We start from the raw sequence: 17,947 nt of genomic DNA, 5'->3' as shown, positions 1-17,947 counted from the left end.
TGAAATTTGTGAAAGAGTTCCTTTCTGTTTTTCCACTGAACTCATTAAACTTGAAAGTGTTTGGCTTTTTTCCTGAGTGGTGATTCATATTAGTTCTAGGTATTAACAGAGAGGTGTCTGTTTCTCTTGAGTCAATCCCCAAGTCTTTTGAAAATACTTAGGAACATTTCCTGTAGGAATTAGTTGTCAGTGTCACTGCAGCTGTCCTAACAATCCGTGCATTTGACCAGTGATTGTGTATCTCCTTCATGCTGCATCTTTGATCACATCCGTTTTCACAAAAAGGTTTTTTTTGACAAAAGTCAAATGTTTCCTGTTTCAGGCTTAGGCTTAGGCCCTGTGCATAACATGCTTTTTAAAACTCTTTTGCATTTTTACCACAGGTGTTTTTTTATATGGCTGCTCTACGCTGTGAATACCTTGATTATGGCTATTGAAGTCAGTGTCGTGGGCTGTTCTGGTCATGTACAAAGAGGTATTAAGAACTCTGCCCATTATGATTTTTGCTGTCAGCATCATGATGAGTTCCAGTAGCCAGTAGGATGGTACAACAAGCCGGCCGATTTAATTTCTGTTGTTCCTACAAACCTTTGAGTTATAATGTCAAAAGGGCACACATTTTAAAAACGAGTTCTCTGGCCCACAACGGTTGTTTGGCCATTTTCCAGGGAACGTTCTTTTCAAACTGCTGGCAGAGGATTTGCTGGCTGTGCCTGACGGAGACACGTCAGCAACAAAGCTCGGCGTGGAAGATCGGAAGATCAAAGTTGCAGTGAATCAGAATCAGGATACCAATAATAGTATACAGTTGCACTTTCTTACGTGAATCTGCAGGGCTGGCTGGAGTGGGGGCATCGTGCATTATGAGTAGACAGCTTGATGTCGTATGCCTGCTATCAAGAAATTCAAAGGCTTGTGCGAAAAATGTTTGTTAGACTGGAAAACTACATACTCTTTAATTGCATCTTATTGACTTAACGATTACAATTGCTTCAGCAAAAATATATATGAGATTTAGATTGAAATGAGATTTATACACTTTAATGGCTGAATGGCTGTTTTTCCATCTTGGAAGGTTCTCATTTCCCAGGCAATTTAGGAGGAGCAAACATTTGCATTGTCTGACAAAGTACTACAATTTCCTTTTATGCATTGCTGTACAGATTAGATGCTGTCAGTTCAGTACATATTTCATGCATTGATGTATTTCTTGCCCTCAGTTCATAGCTAATCGTTTGCTAACCACTGACAATCTGATGAGACTGGCATACAAGCAGATCTAAAGATTAACCCAACAGTGCATCATCAGAGTGATAAGGTTAAAATGACATTTTAGTTTAACGCTTCCCCTGCCTTTTTTAAATGATCTGCACTGTCAGAGTTTTATGAATTAAACATGTCATGCATACAGTATATGGGTATGTATAGCTTCATTTGTTTTGTTTAGTAAATTGTAAACGTTCATTCTTTCCCTGGTCCTTCCATGTGTTTTGCAGTTTTTAAAACCTTTAGAAACACCTTGAAATAATAAGCTTTTTTCAAAGGCAGAATTGAAACACTGAGGAACAGCTCAAAGAATCGGATATCTAAAATCACCCGAGTTGAAATTCCCAGCAACCCATTAGAGCAGGTCACCCAGTTCCTTGTTATGAAATAGTGTGATTAATTTAACATTAGGTTTAGTTTTAAAAACTATTTTTGTGCAGACGTGTCTAATTAGTGTTGAAACAGCTAACCCAAGCTGGAGTGATAGGAACTTCCTGTTTAAAGGGGATTTTAGAGGCTGTCAGTGCACTGCTGACATTAAACAGACTCTTTGTTAACTCAGGCACAGAACAGATATAATTCTGCCTGAAAAGATATACATCTGCACTTTAAACCACTTCTGAAAATGGGACATGACCTTTTCTTAGCACCTACTACTAATCATTGGCAATATAGTTTTGACTCCAACTGTATCTATAGAATGGAACCGTGCTGAGGTCCCAGAAATATAGCTTGTCCCTCTTTTTTTAATACTGTTAATATTTTGTCCGCTTTCAAAAAGTATCAGTCATGTTCTGCAGAATATAGCTGATTAGAATTTCTTCACTCTTTAGTAAAAACAACTTAAATGTTTCCAGATGAAAGTGAACGATCATTTCTTGCCATCTTCTAAATTACTTCCTGACTGAGCATGAATGAATTACAGTTTTAGTTTCTTCACCTCTGCAACTCTGAAGAGTGAAACAGTTAATTTGCTGCCAAACTGAAAGAGAAATTAGTTCAGTGGTTTCGACTTTGCCTCTAGCAGATTATGAATCTCGTACAATTGTCATGCCTTGCAGCATTGCCAGTTGTCAGGTTTTTCATCTGGATCAGAGTTTGGTGGTCCAACCATGAGGTAAATGAAAGATCATAAAGGGCATGATGGTCACAGGTTCATATGAGGCCAATGTGATGTATTCTGTGATACCAGCAATACACTGAAATGAAATATTTTTTTTTGCAGGCTGAAAAAAATCCTAGCTAATGATGAGCTAATAAATTAAACTTTTTTTTCTGATCAGTTTAATTATTGCAATGATGGGAATAATTTGTCCTCTAATGAAAAGCTTAAATTATTAATGAGATAAGGCAGGAATATCAGTACCTGTAGAAACCTCTTAACAGTTTTGCATACACTGGCAGAGAGCCAGTAGTTCTCTGATCCCTTGTCTGCAGGCTCCAGCTGCCCCACTGTTTCTGTGGAATTAATCTCTTCCTTTAATGTACGACTCAGAGGCTTAGACACGTCTACAGGCTTAGATGAAACAGAAATCGTTTTTCAATGCAAAAGATTTGCAGGTCCAAAGACGCGTGTTTCCAATTCCAGAAGAAAAAAGTGGCCTCAAGGATGTTGTTCTTCAAAATGCAGAACTTAATTTAGTAATGTAGAAGCTGTGGGAGAAAATCTTTGTGGTTTTATTTTTTTAGGGTTGCCACTTCTTTCACGTTAATGCACACAATGAAAAGCTCACCCAAGTCTGCAGACTGTCAATAAGACCATTCACCTCGGCTGATTGCTATATGATGAGCCTGGCGGAAAGTTTCGTGATGAGAGGACTTTTGTTTGGAAACCGCCGAGGTCTCTGCTCAGGTGCCCTAATAAAAATAACCCTGTGGTTGGGTTTGAAAAGCTCGGGTGCCGCTTACGGCGTGACTCAGAGATGAAGTGTCTGACGCAGTGGATGTCGCAGTTGTTTGAAATCAGCCCACGAATGCCCTTTTCTTCTTCTTATAAGCGTGTGTCTGTCTTCGCAGCTGAAACCCAGACGCCGAGATGGGGAAGCAGAACAGCAAACTGCGCCCCGAGGTCATGCAGGATTTGCTGGAGAGCACGGACTTCACCGAGCACGAGATCCAGGAGTGGTACAAGGGCTTCCTCAGGGACTGCCCCAGCGGGAACCTGTCCATGGAGGAGTTTAAGAAAATATACGGGAACTTCTTCCCCTACGGGGACGCGTCCAAGTTCGCGGAGCACGTCTTCCGCACGTTTGACGCGAACGGAGACGGGACGATCGACTTCAGAGAATTCATCATCGCGCTCAGCGTCACCTCCCGGGGGAAGCTGGAGCAGAAACTGAAGTGGGCCTTCAGCATGTACGACCTGGATGGGAACGGCTACATTAGCAAGTCGGAAATGCTGGAAATTGTTCAGGTATGATTTAATCTGGAGCCACTGCTGGCTGGTTACTGGTACGAAGCGCGGGTCGCTATTGACGGGGGGCTGGGCGGAGGTGGAACACCAGCTAGAATCGTCTGCGAAGATCAGGAGTCTGGAGCGCTTATCGGAGAGGTGTTTAAGTCATAACAAAGGAATGTGGGAACCGATAGCCATCCATCCATTTCCTGATCGCTTTATGCAGTACTGGGTCGCAGGTGGAGCTGGAACCTATCCCAGGAAGCAGCGGGCTCAGGGCAGGGTGCACCCTGTATGGGATGCCAGTCCATCGCAGGGCGCGCACACACACACAGAGACAGACAAACTTAGGCCAGGGCCAGTTTTTTCTCAGCAGCCAGTTAACGTAACGGTCTGTGTTTGGACTGTGGAGGGAAACCAGAGCGCCACACACGAGCATGTGGAGAGCGTCCACACTCCGCGCAGATAGCGCTCCAGGTCTGTAATTGAACCCAGGGCCCCTGCGCTCCAAAGCAGCAGGGCTAACCCCTGCTCTACCCTGCTGCCCTGAAACCAACCGCCTTTGTTGCAATTTGAATGCCTCTCTTAATGCCTATAAATGAGTTCACGACTGAGCTAAGGTATGAGGGAGCGGACGTTTTTTTATAAACTATGAAGCTGGGGTGTTTACATAAGGTGAAGGTGCACTGCTTAAAATGTATTCAAAAGTTAACAAACACCACACGATAAAGCAATAGCGGAAGAGCAAGAGGAGAAGTACACACAATCACATTCGTCTGATCCCTTCCTATCGGATTGTGTGGGTAAGAGTAGTATGTCGTGAATGTAACTTGTGGACTTGGGGGCAGTTAAAGGGATATTTACATAAACCCCATTTGCTTTAAAGCGTCTGAAAAAAACAGTAATACACCTCCCCGTGTATTCTTAAGTGTTTGCTCTGATCGGGGTTACAAGGCTCATTCGCTTTAGAAGAAGCTATACAGGGTGTTTCGGGACCCTCTGTGAAATGTTTCCCTTTGGAGATCAGCTGAGCTGCAGCCCTGAATGTGGATTAGAATGCTCCAGCATTCTGCCAGAGAAAACGCTACAGATTGGTACTTGAGTTGGTTATAGTGCGTTTCTTTAAAAAAAAATCTTTCAATTTGAAAACACTCCAAGAATATGAAGCAAAGCATTTTTTTGGTCATTTCAAAATTACGACAGGGCTTTAAGAAATACTTTGTGTCATCAATATCATTCCAGTATTCAGTGCCATGATTTCAAATGTTTTCTATGGAGTACACTGCTGTTTCAGTTTGGATCATTTGCCAAGCTTTCTTTGTCAAGGTTTGTCAAAGCTGAATGAAGTGAAGTACAGTATATTAGCATTACCCACTGTATGTCCTCAAGAGACTTTTACAACATCTTTCCTTTACTTGAGGATTTGATGTCAAGAAAACAAAGCTGACAAAATCATAACACCTCCCCCTATTTGCACATCAGGACAATAAATGAAGATCTACATATAAGCTCTGCCTTATAATCAAAAAGAGTGGCATCATAAGGAGCAACAAGAACTCTGGAGTCCTAATGATCTAGCCCGTTTTGGATAATCAATAATGAATTGTACCTAATTAATCTGAGGATTTCTCCCAGCTGTTTCTTGAAAGAAGCCAGGTGTCCTCAAAGTCCTCTCTGCTCAGGCCTGAGAAGGTTCAGTCCTTCTCGTCTGCTGGTGTGGGACATTCCTTTATGCCCGGGAATTGCTTCTGGTTGCTCGTCTCTGGGTTGATTCCAGGGCAATAATGCATTTTTTTTTTTTTGCTTCAAACACTGTGGTTTTACCCCCGAGCAAACCACTTCTCCCGTCCGCCCGGCTCTGTGGAAGGGTTAGAGGAATTGCCGGGGGGTAGGTAATCCCTGGGATGAATCAGCACTTCATCCTTGTGGGAAGTCCCGTGTGCCACCTCCTCCTGCTACACGAGCTGAGTCACATTTTACCCTGGTGAGCCTGCGGGGCTTGGGTGCAGATTGCAGTTCAGATCAAAATGCTTTATTCACCCCAGGAGGGCAATTTAAGATTTTTCTTCTTACTTTCTAATCGGAGTGATCCTCAGTTTTTCTTCCTTGTAATTCCACTTTTATTATGTTCAGGAGAGAGGCCTCAATATGGAGAGAAAGCATGCTTTTTTTCCCAGCAGCTCCTTGGATTATTCTGCTCTAGTTCTGACGTTTCTGACACCTCGTTCCCGGGCCCATATCTACCAATTTATTCAGATTGTTCTCCGATCAAATTGCACAACACGGTTTGCCTGAGGCTCCTGAATACTGAGTGTACTGAATATACGGAGAGGATTGACCCTGTGAACCACTTTCTTCAAGAGCCTCTGAGATTTATACTTGCAGACATATATGCGTTTTATTTTTTGTTATGTATACAATTCTCGTTTTTCGGTGGCTCCATTTGTTACTAGATTTGGGTTTTTTGGGGGGTAAACTAGACTTTTATGTAGCATACCAATTGATACAAGATAATTTTTAGGTGTTTAAGGGAAAGAACCAAATGTAAAACACAATTAAAAGCATTCTGAGAAAGACAGAAAAGACTGATACTAAGGAACGTTACTTTTAAAAAGTAGCCCATTACAGTTTAGGGATTACTTCTTAAAAATAAGTAACACATAGGGGAAATTGCTTTTAAGAGATAACAGGCACTTTATATTGATCACTGTAACTAATAGCCTTTTAAAGTTAAGTAGCCCATCTTCTTAATTTGAACATGTAATGCCAAACCTGTAGATGAAATGGATTAGATATAAAAAGCAACTGTCTGCAACACCAAAGTGTTTTACAGGGATAAAAGGAAAACTGATGGTTACAATCTGGATGTGGAACAGTATTTGTTGAGAAAGGTTGAACGACCACAAAACAGTGCTTTTGCGAACGATTTCAGTTACCAGTAACGAAGAGCAATTTGGAGAGTTAACAACTGAAGGTTACAGTGGGAGTGGTGTAAATTTCTTTCATAGAGAAACGGTCTGCCCACTTGCACTGAGTGACTGTTTTGAGTTAAGAATGGCATATGTCCTAGTTATGCTCTCCCTCATTTCTTTGCAGAAAGCTCCCTTCAAAGACTGTTTTAATTTTAGAAACAAGTGATTAGCTTTGCGACTGTGGGTTCTTTCCAAATCAAGCTGAGTGCACTCATTCTTCATATCAGTGCTGCTGCACAGAGCCCAGCTCGGTTCAGTTTGGGCCCGAGTCTCATAATGAGAGCCAGCTATGGAAACCTCACCCTTTCCATTTACATGACATCAGAGTAGCTAAGGTCGGTATATTTGCATAACGTAAAAACACTCTAAAGAGAGTAGGAGCTAATACTTGTAACTTTGAGCTTTATTTACTGGATTGTTTAAACATTTTTTACATTGTTTCAAGAGTCTTTCAGAAATTAATTGGATTAATTGGATTGTGACAGAGGCTGATTTAGATTATGCCATATGAGTGAGCTTGAATGGCCATATACTCTAACTGAGCAATTTCCATTTTTCCTTTGTGTTCCTTTGTGCTCTGCTAAAATGTCAGCAAGTGGGTTATGTAAGACTTTAGAGTTAATATTGTAAAACAACGTCGAGAACTTAATCTGTATTGCAAAGACCTTGCGAAAAAGAAAAGCTCTGCTGTTGTACAGTATATTAAGAGTGTCTGTTTATTGTACTCTGAATGTCGAAAGGCAGGAGCCTAGCACCAAGGTGTCACAAGCTCAGATAGTATGTGTGTGACTCATTGGTCACTCATGTGTCTCTGTGTCTCCCTCAAATCACAGGATTTAAGTAGATTAACTGTTCAGTGATTGATCTGTGGGATGAATCACCGGCTTCAAAACTTTTTGAACTTACTGACGGTTGAAAATTCCTAAAGTAGAACAGTAATGTTTGTTTGACCTATAGTGTTTCAACATTTGTCGTAATAGTAGACACTCCCAGGCAAAATCGCATTCGCTGTACACATTTTGGATCTTAATTTTAGATTTCCTTTTTAATGTGAACACTCTGTTATGCCAATTTATATATCCGTCATTGTAATAGAGCTTTGGGAATTTAACAAAGGACTTAATTTAAGAATATTGAAAACAAAAAAAATGAAACCTTAGCCATTATCTCACTGCACAGTCACATTCAGGCATAATAAAATAGAAATCGTTTTGGGACCTAATACGTCTGGACAGGTGATTCATGGGAGGTTACCTGAAATTCAACTAGGAAGTTAAATGCCAGTTTGCTTGGACAATTGAAGCCAGTCACCAGGTCCCAAGTGTGCTGTGTGTTAAAGTAGAGAAGCAGGTAACAGATTTCAGTTGGTCTGAAAGATGGTATCAATATCGATCAGCAGAGGGCTGAAATGCACGTTATTAAAATGGAAGGAATCATTTGTGAAAAGGGGCATTTTAAGTTAAATGTGATAAGGAAAAAAAAACAGTTTGGGAAGACTATCTACTTGTTTATCTCGGGCCAGGCTCCTCAAAAACTCAGTTCTTTACTAACATATATGTGTATTGTATGAGCCTGGAGTGTTTTTGTTATTTTGCTGTTATATGCTTGAATGAGCTGCATTTCCATTTTCTGCATCTCAGTCCTTCCCGTGATTCCCGTGTCCCCTGAAGGTAGCAGAGGCCTGGAGTTAGACCAGCTCCTGACACTCAGTCACAGAACATGTGCGCTGTGTTATAGGAAACGCCTCGTGGGACCTAATGAAGTCTGGATTTTACCAAAATGTCAGCTTGTCTTAAATGTGTGGGAACCATTCTCTACCATCTTTTAAGGCCCTGCCTCCTCAAATTCTGGAAAATCTGATTGCTGTACCCCACCAGTTATATTTAAAAAAGTTTAATTTCTGCCTTCTGACAACCCTGTTTTTTTTACTTCTTAGCTTATTAACCACTGTGCAAAGTCATTAAAAGCATTAAAGACATGTGTAAAGACAGTGATGTGATTAATGCAGAGAGGAATAAGCTTGACTTTTTTTCCTGTCTTGAGTTTATTTTTAGAAAAAGAGTTGCACTGTGCTTGCCTTGCTGGAATTGGGTCTCCTTGTTGTTTATTCAATGGGAACTCCCCACTGCACACAAAAATGTGCATGTAGAGAGTGGAACAATCTCAATTAGGATGCATCCTTGTTTCTACAGTATATTGTGACTGGGATGCAGGTTTACAAAGCTGTCTTGTTCAGCAAATAGACGATGCCAAGGACACAAATGTCAAGATCATCCTTGGCACTCAATCCAGTGCCAAGAAGTTGTTGGAATGCTACCGGCTACAAGGCTCATATATAATTTATCCTTTTTATCATTCCAGTCAGTGGATGTCTGTCTGTCATAGAATATGCCATAAACATGTAAAGTAAAAGATGGCCAGACAACTTCTGTCTATGGACATTTTTGCATATTTTAAATAAAAATAACGATATCTTGATTTCCGTTCTCTTGGGAATCAGACTCATGAGAGGTCTGACAAGAGCCCTCCTGACCTAATAAGACCAGATTAGAACAGATTTTTTGAAATTTCAAGATTGTGCTAGATTTGTTTGAAGTGTTACAAGGATCTCAGTGCATATAAATGTGCAGTATGCCTCTGGTGGTGAGAGATCCCAGCTGGGGAGATATCATGGGCTGAAAATTAAGAATCAGTTTTTCGGTCTCTGCATCTCTTTTATGCTATATAAAACTGCTCTATTTCTGTGAACCCAAAGAGTAATAGGCCTGTATCCAAACGTCCACAACTGAATTTCGGTGCCTGGGGTTCCTGAATGAAAAGAGGCAGGATGTGAATTGTGCCGTGCTGTAGCGTGCATGACTCTCCACTTCGATGCACTATGATAGTTCACATGACCAGACCGCACATTAAAAATAGCAAATTTCTGGTCACCAGATCTGCGCAGCTCAAGCATGTATCGAACACCTGCACCAATTCTTTGATACTCCTGATAAATGACCAACTCATGCACTCCGCTACAGTATATATTCCTCTGTCGTTTGTAAAAGAAGGGATATTCTATGGTGACTTGGTGCTTGCACTGAGCTAAATTTGACATCCCCCACGATTACTCTCAAGACAGGCTGTTTAGATGTTTTGCAGTTAAGAAGTCTCACTTATGTTTCAGGGTGACAGCTGCTATAATATTCTACACATGTACGAGCCTTAGCTGAACAATAGTAGAGTATACAGTAGGTGATGAATGATAGTGATTTCTTTTTAAATGGACTTTTTTGACAGAATTTCATTGGGAGCTATCAGTAATACGAAGAGACATTTCATGTTTTTTTGTGAAATTATCAATTTAATCGTACAGCAAGCCTTGTGTCTTAACTTTATTCTCACATCTGCCTTAGGGCACATCGCATAGAGCCAGAAGTATTCATGTGCTTTCAAGTGAAAATGTAATTACAGTGTTTTGAAGTACCTTTAGGTACCTTAAGTACCTAACAGTCCATTATTGCATTACTTGTCTATACGGGTGTAAAAAGTAAATATTTCTGAATGTTCTTCCTGGTTCTGTAGCATTTTGAGATGATCGTTTCAGTCGCAGTGCTGTCTGCTCATGCCTGGTGTTTAGTTCTGGGAACATGCTACAGTAAGATGACTTTTCTGTAAATGAAAATTCTCCCACGTTTGATCTGCCTCCTTCAGTCTCTTCTTTGCCACCTGCCCTCTTCCTTCTTTAATGAATTAAGTGCATACATATCTACATTTATTTGAATTTGTCATAAAAAACCTAGAAATAAATGTATACAGTTACCGGAGCCACGAGAGAATGGAGGTGCTGGCGTTCCAAACTTTCAACTACACTATTGGGCTGCTCAGATAAAACAGATGGTTAGTTGGCGTCCAAGTAGATGTGATTCTCTTTGGTTTAATATGGAATCAGTAGTATGTTAGCCATTACCCATACAATCCCTACCCTAAATCAATGACTTAAGTCAATTGAGACATCTTTTAGATACATTTGTAATATACAACATTCTCCTAGCCTGGAGGGATGTAAGATCATACCTTGACTTTCCAGTTTACTTTGTCTTGGAGATAGACATTGAATTACTCGTTTGTCAGGTAGTAAGAACAAAACCCAGACATGCTGCCCTCTGGTGGTCACACAGTGCCTCAGCAAGCATTGCTGCCACAGAACACTTCCCTTTGTCATTGGCCTCCCACAGGCTCTCTAGTTTTCACGGTAGTCTTGACAGCGTTGCGTGACGTATGAATCACCCATTAAAACTGCATGTAACCAATTACTGCCTCTGAGACCACGTTTTCCCAGCTGGAAAGGGTGCAATAATCTACATTTATGGACTCCCAGTAGACGAGCTGTTCTACATATCTTATTCAAAGGCCTTGCGTTTCATTCTGATGAACAATGCTGCTCGTTTCAGAGGAAATGACAAAGAAGGGTGTTAGGCAGAATAATAATACAGCCGTCTCTTTGGTGAGACAGGAATTCTGCCCGTTATAAGAGTTTCTGAAAGGAGAGTGGCTTAATAACACTTCCAGCTCCTTCCCCACAAAGTGCTGACAGTCAAGTGTTTCCCCTCAAAAGACGTGCCTTCAGTGTAAAGTTCCACACCTGCTAATGGCTCTGGAAAGTGAGCTGCTGTGCCTCAGGACTGCCTTACTTTTCCCTTCAAGGCACATGACAACCCTGGACACCCTGTGAACCACAAGGTGCCGACCTGCCCTTAAAAAGTACATTGAGAGGAAACGCTGTGCTCTGCCAGCCATGTGGAGAAACGATGACCTGTGTCATTTTCTTGAGTAAAGAGAGGGCCCTGCTGTTTCCACGCCTGAGATGGAGAGCTGTTGCGTGCCTTTGTCGCGTGACCTCACTTGAGGTCTTCCATACCTGTTCATATAAACATTCAGATAGCTTGGTGTCACCCTGTTGACGTCCCCATTCATCACCGCAACTCATCGCCCAGGACCTTATTGTGAGCATGTCCATCTAGTTGTTATTGTATATGGGATGTTGACTATGTTCTTGAAATTCTGTGCTCACACTTATCTACATGCTTGTTACCCATTGTTGTGGATCCCCGGTCGTTTTTTTATGTCCGTTTCCTTTCCCTCTGCTCCACCATTTCGTGTGGGGTGACGGACACTGACTCACCTCTGGGTCAGGAGGGTCCTTGCCCTGTCCAGCTGGGGCAGGACTCATTGCTTATTGTGTAGCAGTCAGTCGTGATTCAAAGTTCGGTCTGTAGCCATAGCTTCAACTTGTCCGTCTGGTGTTTCACAGCTTGGTTTTCCTTAAAGTCTGGTTTAAAACTGTTCTTGGTGAGTTTCCTGCAAAGCTACATTTTTGGCTGCTTTTCATCTTTGTTTTCATCTTACGAATATTTGCAATAGAACACTGAGTTCTGAGTTCTGTGACCTTCCCTTGACTTCAAGGAAGGTGTTTGTGTCAGAATGAAATAAACGAAAGCTACGCTGGGTTAATAAGTTTATTAACGGAGCACGTTCTCTGAATAATGAGAGCTTAAGGCACTATTATGTAACTTTTTAAAATGAGCCGTCTTTTATAAGTCACTTCTGTTTTCAGGGGTAGTGAGCGAATTTTGTTTTTTGGCAAAGTTTTTCTTAAACTAGATCGATCCAGGCAAAAAAGAAAAAAATATCAGAAAAGAAGTGCCTCAGACATCCGTCAGTAGACCGAGAGACGGTCAAAACTCAAAATCGGGGGGAAAAACCCTAAACCGCCAAGGCGCTAGACACGAAAGTGTGGACAGGAAGCGACTGCACGCTGAGACGAAGACTGAGCAGCAGGCCTGCCGAGCTCCATCGCTGCAGCCCAGAGAGGTGGCTGTGATGGTGCAGGACAGCCTCTGCTCTTTTTGGCATCTTGAAACCACCCTGTGCTTCCTTTCAAGACGTGTGACCTGTGGGCCCCGATTCAGGACTCGAGCTAAAACAGGCATTGGCTCCAGTACAAAACTGTTAGAGCGTCACTTGTGCAAGATGAGTCCGACATGGCTTTTTGTTTCTCAGCTAGGCTGCTGCTTTTATGTCCGTGTGTATGTACCTGCTCCAGATTTCTCGAATTTAGAATCGCTGCCGTTGTCCAATTTATATCTTGTCATTGTGCAATCACTAATTGTTATTCCCCTCCTCTTCAGCATCTGAAATTTAGGGTTCCAGATGTGCCCCTTTTTTATCTGCTGACCCACGCCACAGCTCCTAGAATTGTAACATTTATTAATGTTGTATTACAAGTATTGTCAGATTTAGCCAAACTGGCAGATTGACAGAATAAACACGGCAGGAATGGTGATACGTGGTGATGGTAATAGGAGGAGGAGGGGGTAATCCCTTATTCTTATTTAGTGCTTCTCTGGACACTCCCCTCAAAGCTCTTGACAGGTGATGGGGACTCCCCTTCACCACCACAAATGAATAGTCCCTACCTGGATGGTGCCACAGCAGTGAAAGTGTACAACACATCCACTATCAGTGGGGGGGAGATACAGCGCTTTGATCTTCAGTCTGCTGGAGACACAATAATGCACACAAGCACTGCTTTCAGTTAGACACATAACCATGTTCCCACCCAGTGAAACAAGGCATCTCTCTGGCTTTGGCTAATGGAGAATGCTGGCGGTGTTACAGATATATTGTACATTATTTAATGAAGATGCAATAATTGCAAATACATACCATTGTACAAAGGTTTGATATTTTGCATTGTTTTGCTGTTTAACTCCGGTTTCTTCGACATGCAGAAGCTCAGTTCTGCGGCAGTCTTCTACTGAAATCTTGACCGTTTTGCTTTTAGCTAACAATCTTTATATATTGGTTTCTTGTGCAAAAAGTAGACTTTTTGGCTTTATTGATGTCTAGATGGGAACAAATGGTGTTAATAGAAGCTTTCTAGCATTATAACGCCTGATTATGTCCAAATGTCAAAGATATTTAAGACTGTAGTGCAGCAGTGCATGTATTAAGATATTTGCTGTATACTAGCTTTTTCGTATCCAGTAGATGTACCTGTGCAGATTGAAATTAGCACTACTGAAAATGATGGAGCTTCCTGGCACTCATCCAGTCATCTGTGTAAAGGATGTAAATGGAAACCATAACTTGTGAAAACATCAGATCTGCAATTAGACTGTTGCAGGCAATTATCTGTCCAGTTACCAGATGTTGTGCATTAGATTTTGCTTTCAAGCTCTTTGTCTCTGAAACAGACCTGTTCATAAGTCCATCACCCATTTTAATGGCAATGGTCTTACAGCTGCCGAGCGTCACCCCAGACATCTGTCATGTATTACGTCAGGAGACAGAAGGGCAGGCTCAAAAGGACCACTGTCAGCTAATGAAATACAGCCAACAGGAGCAAAAGTACAGCCTGTCAAATCCAACACACATCTGGCTCCCGAAGGCTTGTCGTTGGACGGAGCTTTTTGTGGACTCCAGCCCATGGAAGATGACTGGGCCGCTGAAGCCTGTGGAGTTCCGGCAGACCGGCACCTCTGATGTACCGGAGTTTCTGCAGCTCGGCACCAGCTGATGTGCGGTTGTGGAGAAAAGCAGGTGACAGCGGCCCACCCACCCCCGTCTGCAGGGAATGGTCCAGGTCCCGTTGGCACAAACACAGAAATGGGCGTAGCCAGCCGCAAAGCAAGCTGGAAGGAGGGACACCCCCATCTCCCCCGGATACAGCACTGTGCTCGCATCCGCAAAACCACCCCCTACCTTTCTCCCTTGGAGTTCGTTTAAAGTCACGTGCCAGTATATCTCACTTCGAGCACAGTCAGAACCGCAGCCTTCTGGAAGAGGAAAAAAGCCATTCAAATCTACTGTGTGTTCCAGAGAAGGCGAAGGATACACCCCTCTGTATATGGAAGAACCTGGACAAAGATGTCACTTGGACACTGCTTGAAATGCGGCATCCTAGTATTATCCAAACCAGTATAGTTGCTCATTTTGTTTTGCCTGCACAGTAGATTCCTCTCATTGTTTGTAAAGCCTATGAGAGTGTTGCTTATCAGAGTTTCTGACTTTCTGTCCCAAGCCTTTTTTTGTTCTCTTTGCATGCAGGCTTGTATTTTTGCTGTTTGGCACAAAATTTAACTTTCTTCTTTCTGGGGATGGGGGTGGGGGGGGGCTTTCAATGAAACAGACTAATGAAAGTGCAATCAGGGCTTGTGCTGATGACAAAGTCATCCGAGTGTGAATGATGGTAAGCTGATAAGGCCACATTGTAATAACATGGTCATTTCTATAACATTGTAGTAACAGCCTTGATGTCAACTTCTGTTTACATTAATAGGAAAGCTTGGTGAATAACCAGAAGAAGAAGAGAACCGTATCATGACACTGCCAAATGACCATCTTTGTTAACAGTAGATTTCTATAAAGTTATGAACTTCTCACTTAATACAGCTTAATGTTTAGCTGATACCACTCAGAAAATTACCTACATAGATGCAATTTTTCATCTAATAGCATTCTCGTGAAACTGTTATTCTAATGTACAGCGTGCATTAGAAACCTTGTATGGTGACTAATAGTAGTAACTGTAATAGCAGTAATTTGTAAAAGCCTGATTGAACAGCGGTATGGGTGGCTCTGCATTTTTGTTAGCTTTTGTGGTTATTAGTTTCCTGTGTGGAAAGCCACAGTGGAATGATTTCACTGAAACACACAGGGTTTGCAGCCTGATGTCCTTGCACTGTTAGTTCCTTTGATGTCTATTTATCGCAGGTTCTGGTTTAGGGGCACTGCACACTGTTAGCAGAGACAATAATCTCTGCCCCTGTCGTGCTTTTTTCTCCCCAGGCAATTTACAAGATGGTCTCCTCGGTGATGAAAATGCCTGAGGATGAGTCGACCCCTGAGAAGAGGACGGAGAAGATCTTCAGGCAGATGGATACCAATCGAGATGGTAAGGTCCTCTCTCCACAAGGCATCTCAATTCCAACAGCCCCATGGTTAATATCAGTGGTGGCGGCATTGTATTTCCTGTTTGTGACTATGTATTTAATGTGCTTCAACAAGAGCTTGGACACTTGAATTTTCCCATTCCTTCTGGTCAGGTCTCATCTCTGTATTGCATTCATACCTGAGAGTGGCTCATTGCTGTCTGTTGTCACTTTCCATTCTATGGACGTACACCTTAGAGAGCAAAAGAAACTTTACATGACATTACATCAACTTGTCATTGGACCCGTGTTTCCATTGCTAGTAGCCTGTTGGTTCCACAGATCTCATCCAGTTGTATTTTGAAGGATTCTTCCGAATCTGGTGCTTCTGAGGGCAGAGGAAGGAACAGGAAAGACCTTCATTTAAACAGCCCCTGAAGTTTCCACAAAGGAAGATTGTGGAACCTGGTCATTATCTGGCTTTTAAAGATTGTCTTACCTTAGAAGGTGTACACGTGCAGCTCTAAAACTGGTAGCCACTCAAGATCTGCAGCGTGTCATGCTTTCGGGAACAGAGCTCTACTAAGACTTCGCTCTGTCCAGTTCATGCTGTCGAGCGATTTGAATCGGGTCAGTAGGGGGTTCACCAAATGGGTTTTGTGGCAGGGTTCTTGGATGAAGGTACAGGTAGAGCAAGAAGTGTCATCCATAGGTAGAAGAATTATTGAATGCCCAAAACAGCCAGAGAGCACCACCTGCTGGTATAGCTCTGCAGTTTCTTTTAACTGGCAAACATAAAATACCTTGTTTTTCAGATAATCACAATGGGTAAATGACACTTCCTTTACAAGCAAGCTGCTCAGTGTTTCTTCAGTGCACGAATGTACAGTAGTTGATTGAACAACAGATCCATGCTGTGGATCTTGTTCCACAGCATGAGAAAAATCCCGGTTGTTTAGGAACAATTGTGGTGTCGTTTCTACCAAATCAGAGCACATGAACTTGTGCAGTAAGTAAAGAACTAACCATTCATTTACAATTCTGTAGCGTCCATTGGGTCGGTGAGATTAGTTGAGCAATGTGATGTTGTGAGTTGAGCTGCTTGATAAAACCATAAGATAGGTGACAAACAAGAGGTTACATTTGGCCCACATAGCTGATTTGGTTGCAGTAGTATTTAATAGCTGTTTCCAGAAGTAAGTGATAGTATTGTCATGGCTGGGTAGCTTGTCCCAGACTCCCAGAACTGTTTTTTTATTTCAGCGTTGGCTCTGAGGGCGACCTCTGGGTTGATTAAGTCAGCGCCTTTGAGGGCCGTGAATTCTTGCATCGGGTCCTTTTGTCGTCTTCATGCTCAGAACAAAATAGCTCTGCTTTTTTAGGCTGTCGGTAAAAGACCTTAAGACCAGGAATGTATCCAGTCTCTCTTCTCTAGACTGATTCCAGCACAGCAATATACTTTGGTAAAGCTGCACGGTATTATCTAAATGAGATCTTCCTAGTGCATTTTGCAATTGTAACTTAATTTCCTTTACTTTAAATTATACTCTTTATTTAATGTTGTTGCCTTCTGCCCTGTCTGATGGACTCTCCAGTAACACCACACTCGTTTAATGATAGCCAGTTTATTAACTGTGGCATAACGGGTGGCTGGTCATGTGGCGAAGGCGGAGATGTTCCAGTGTGCGCTGGGATCTTGGGAGGGCGGTGTTCTGGGCATCCTCCATTCCTCCCTCATCCACTAGGGGTCGCTGCTGAGGCAGTGTTCAAAAACAAAAAGGCTCTGACTAGGAAGGACAAAGCAGTTTTTTTCCCCCCGCCAGATGAAAATGTGCTCGTTACTAATTGTTTTGTTTTTTTTTATTCTGCATTTTTATTTTCCAGGCAAGTTGTCATTGGAGGAGTTCATCAGAGGAGCCAAGAGTGATCCCTCCATAGTGCGTCTGCTGCAGTGCGACCCCAGCAGTGCCGGCCAGTTCTAGACACAAGGCAGAAGATGGATTGTAATTATTATTAATTTTTTGTTTTGTTTGGTGGTTTATTTTTTTTCTGTTTGCATTTTTCAAAATCCCATCGTCAGTGGTGACATCGCCTCTGTAAGGCTCAAGCAAACCCCGCTCATCCAGCGGAGGGTCTGGGAGCGACTCTCCCATCAGGTGTTTTGCGTCTCTGCGCCGTCTGCAATGCAGGATGGGGAGCGGGGAGTAACGCGGGGTTGACCGTTCTCTCGGTGACCGGGGTTTCCGGTCAAGCACCCAAAGCAAGGATGGAAACAGAAAGCAGAAAGAGAACGAAGCCGGACCCTGCCATCACAGTCACGCTGAGAGTCGCAGGGCCGGATGTTCAGAGAACTCTCTGCTCTCCACGTCTGTAGGCAGAGACTTGAGGCGCCGGGTCTT

General features: G+C 42.4%; 1 protein-coding gene across 4 annotated transcripts in view; it reads left to right on the top strand.

Moving 5' to 3' along the window:
• ncaldb (neurocalcin delta b) overlaps positions 1 to 17,947 on the top strand; it is a 96,005-nt gene that overhangs the window by 70,721 nt on the left and 7,337 nt on the right. For all 4 annotated transcript variants that reach the window (XM_015357976.2, XM_015357977.2, XM_015357975.2 and 1 more), the window contains 3 exons: positions 3,283 to 3,679; positions 15,466 to 15,571; positions 17,433 to 17,551. In XM_015357976.2, coding sequence (XP_015213462.1) covers positions 3,302 to 3,679; positions 15,466 to 15,571; positions 17,433 to 17,530 — 582 coding nt within the window. In that variant the 5' untranslated portion in view covers positions 3,283 to 3,301 and the 3' untranslated portion in view covers positions 17,531 to 17,551. The remainder of the gene's footprint in view (positions 1 to 3,282; positions 3,680 to 15,465; positions 15,572 to 17,432; positions 17,552 to 17,947) is intronic.

Source organism: Lepisosteus oculatus, chromosome 10 (assembly GCF_040954835.1).
Source record: "Lepisosteus oculatus isolate fLepOcu1 chromosome 10, fLepOcu1.hap2, whole genome shotgun sequence".
Classification (NCBI taxonomy): domain Eukaryota; kingdom Metazoa; phylum Chordata; class Actinopteri; order Semionotiformes; family Lepisosteidae; genus Lepisosteus; species Lepisosteus oculatus.
This window is presented reverse-complemented; position numbering and strand designations above follow the sequence as displayed.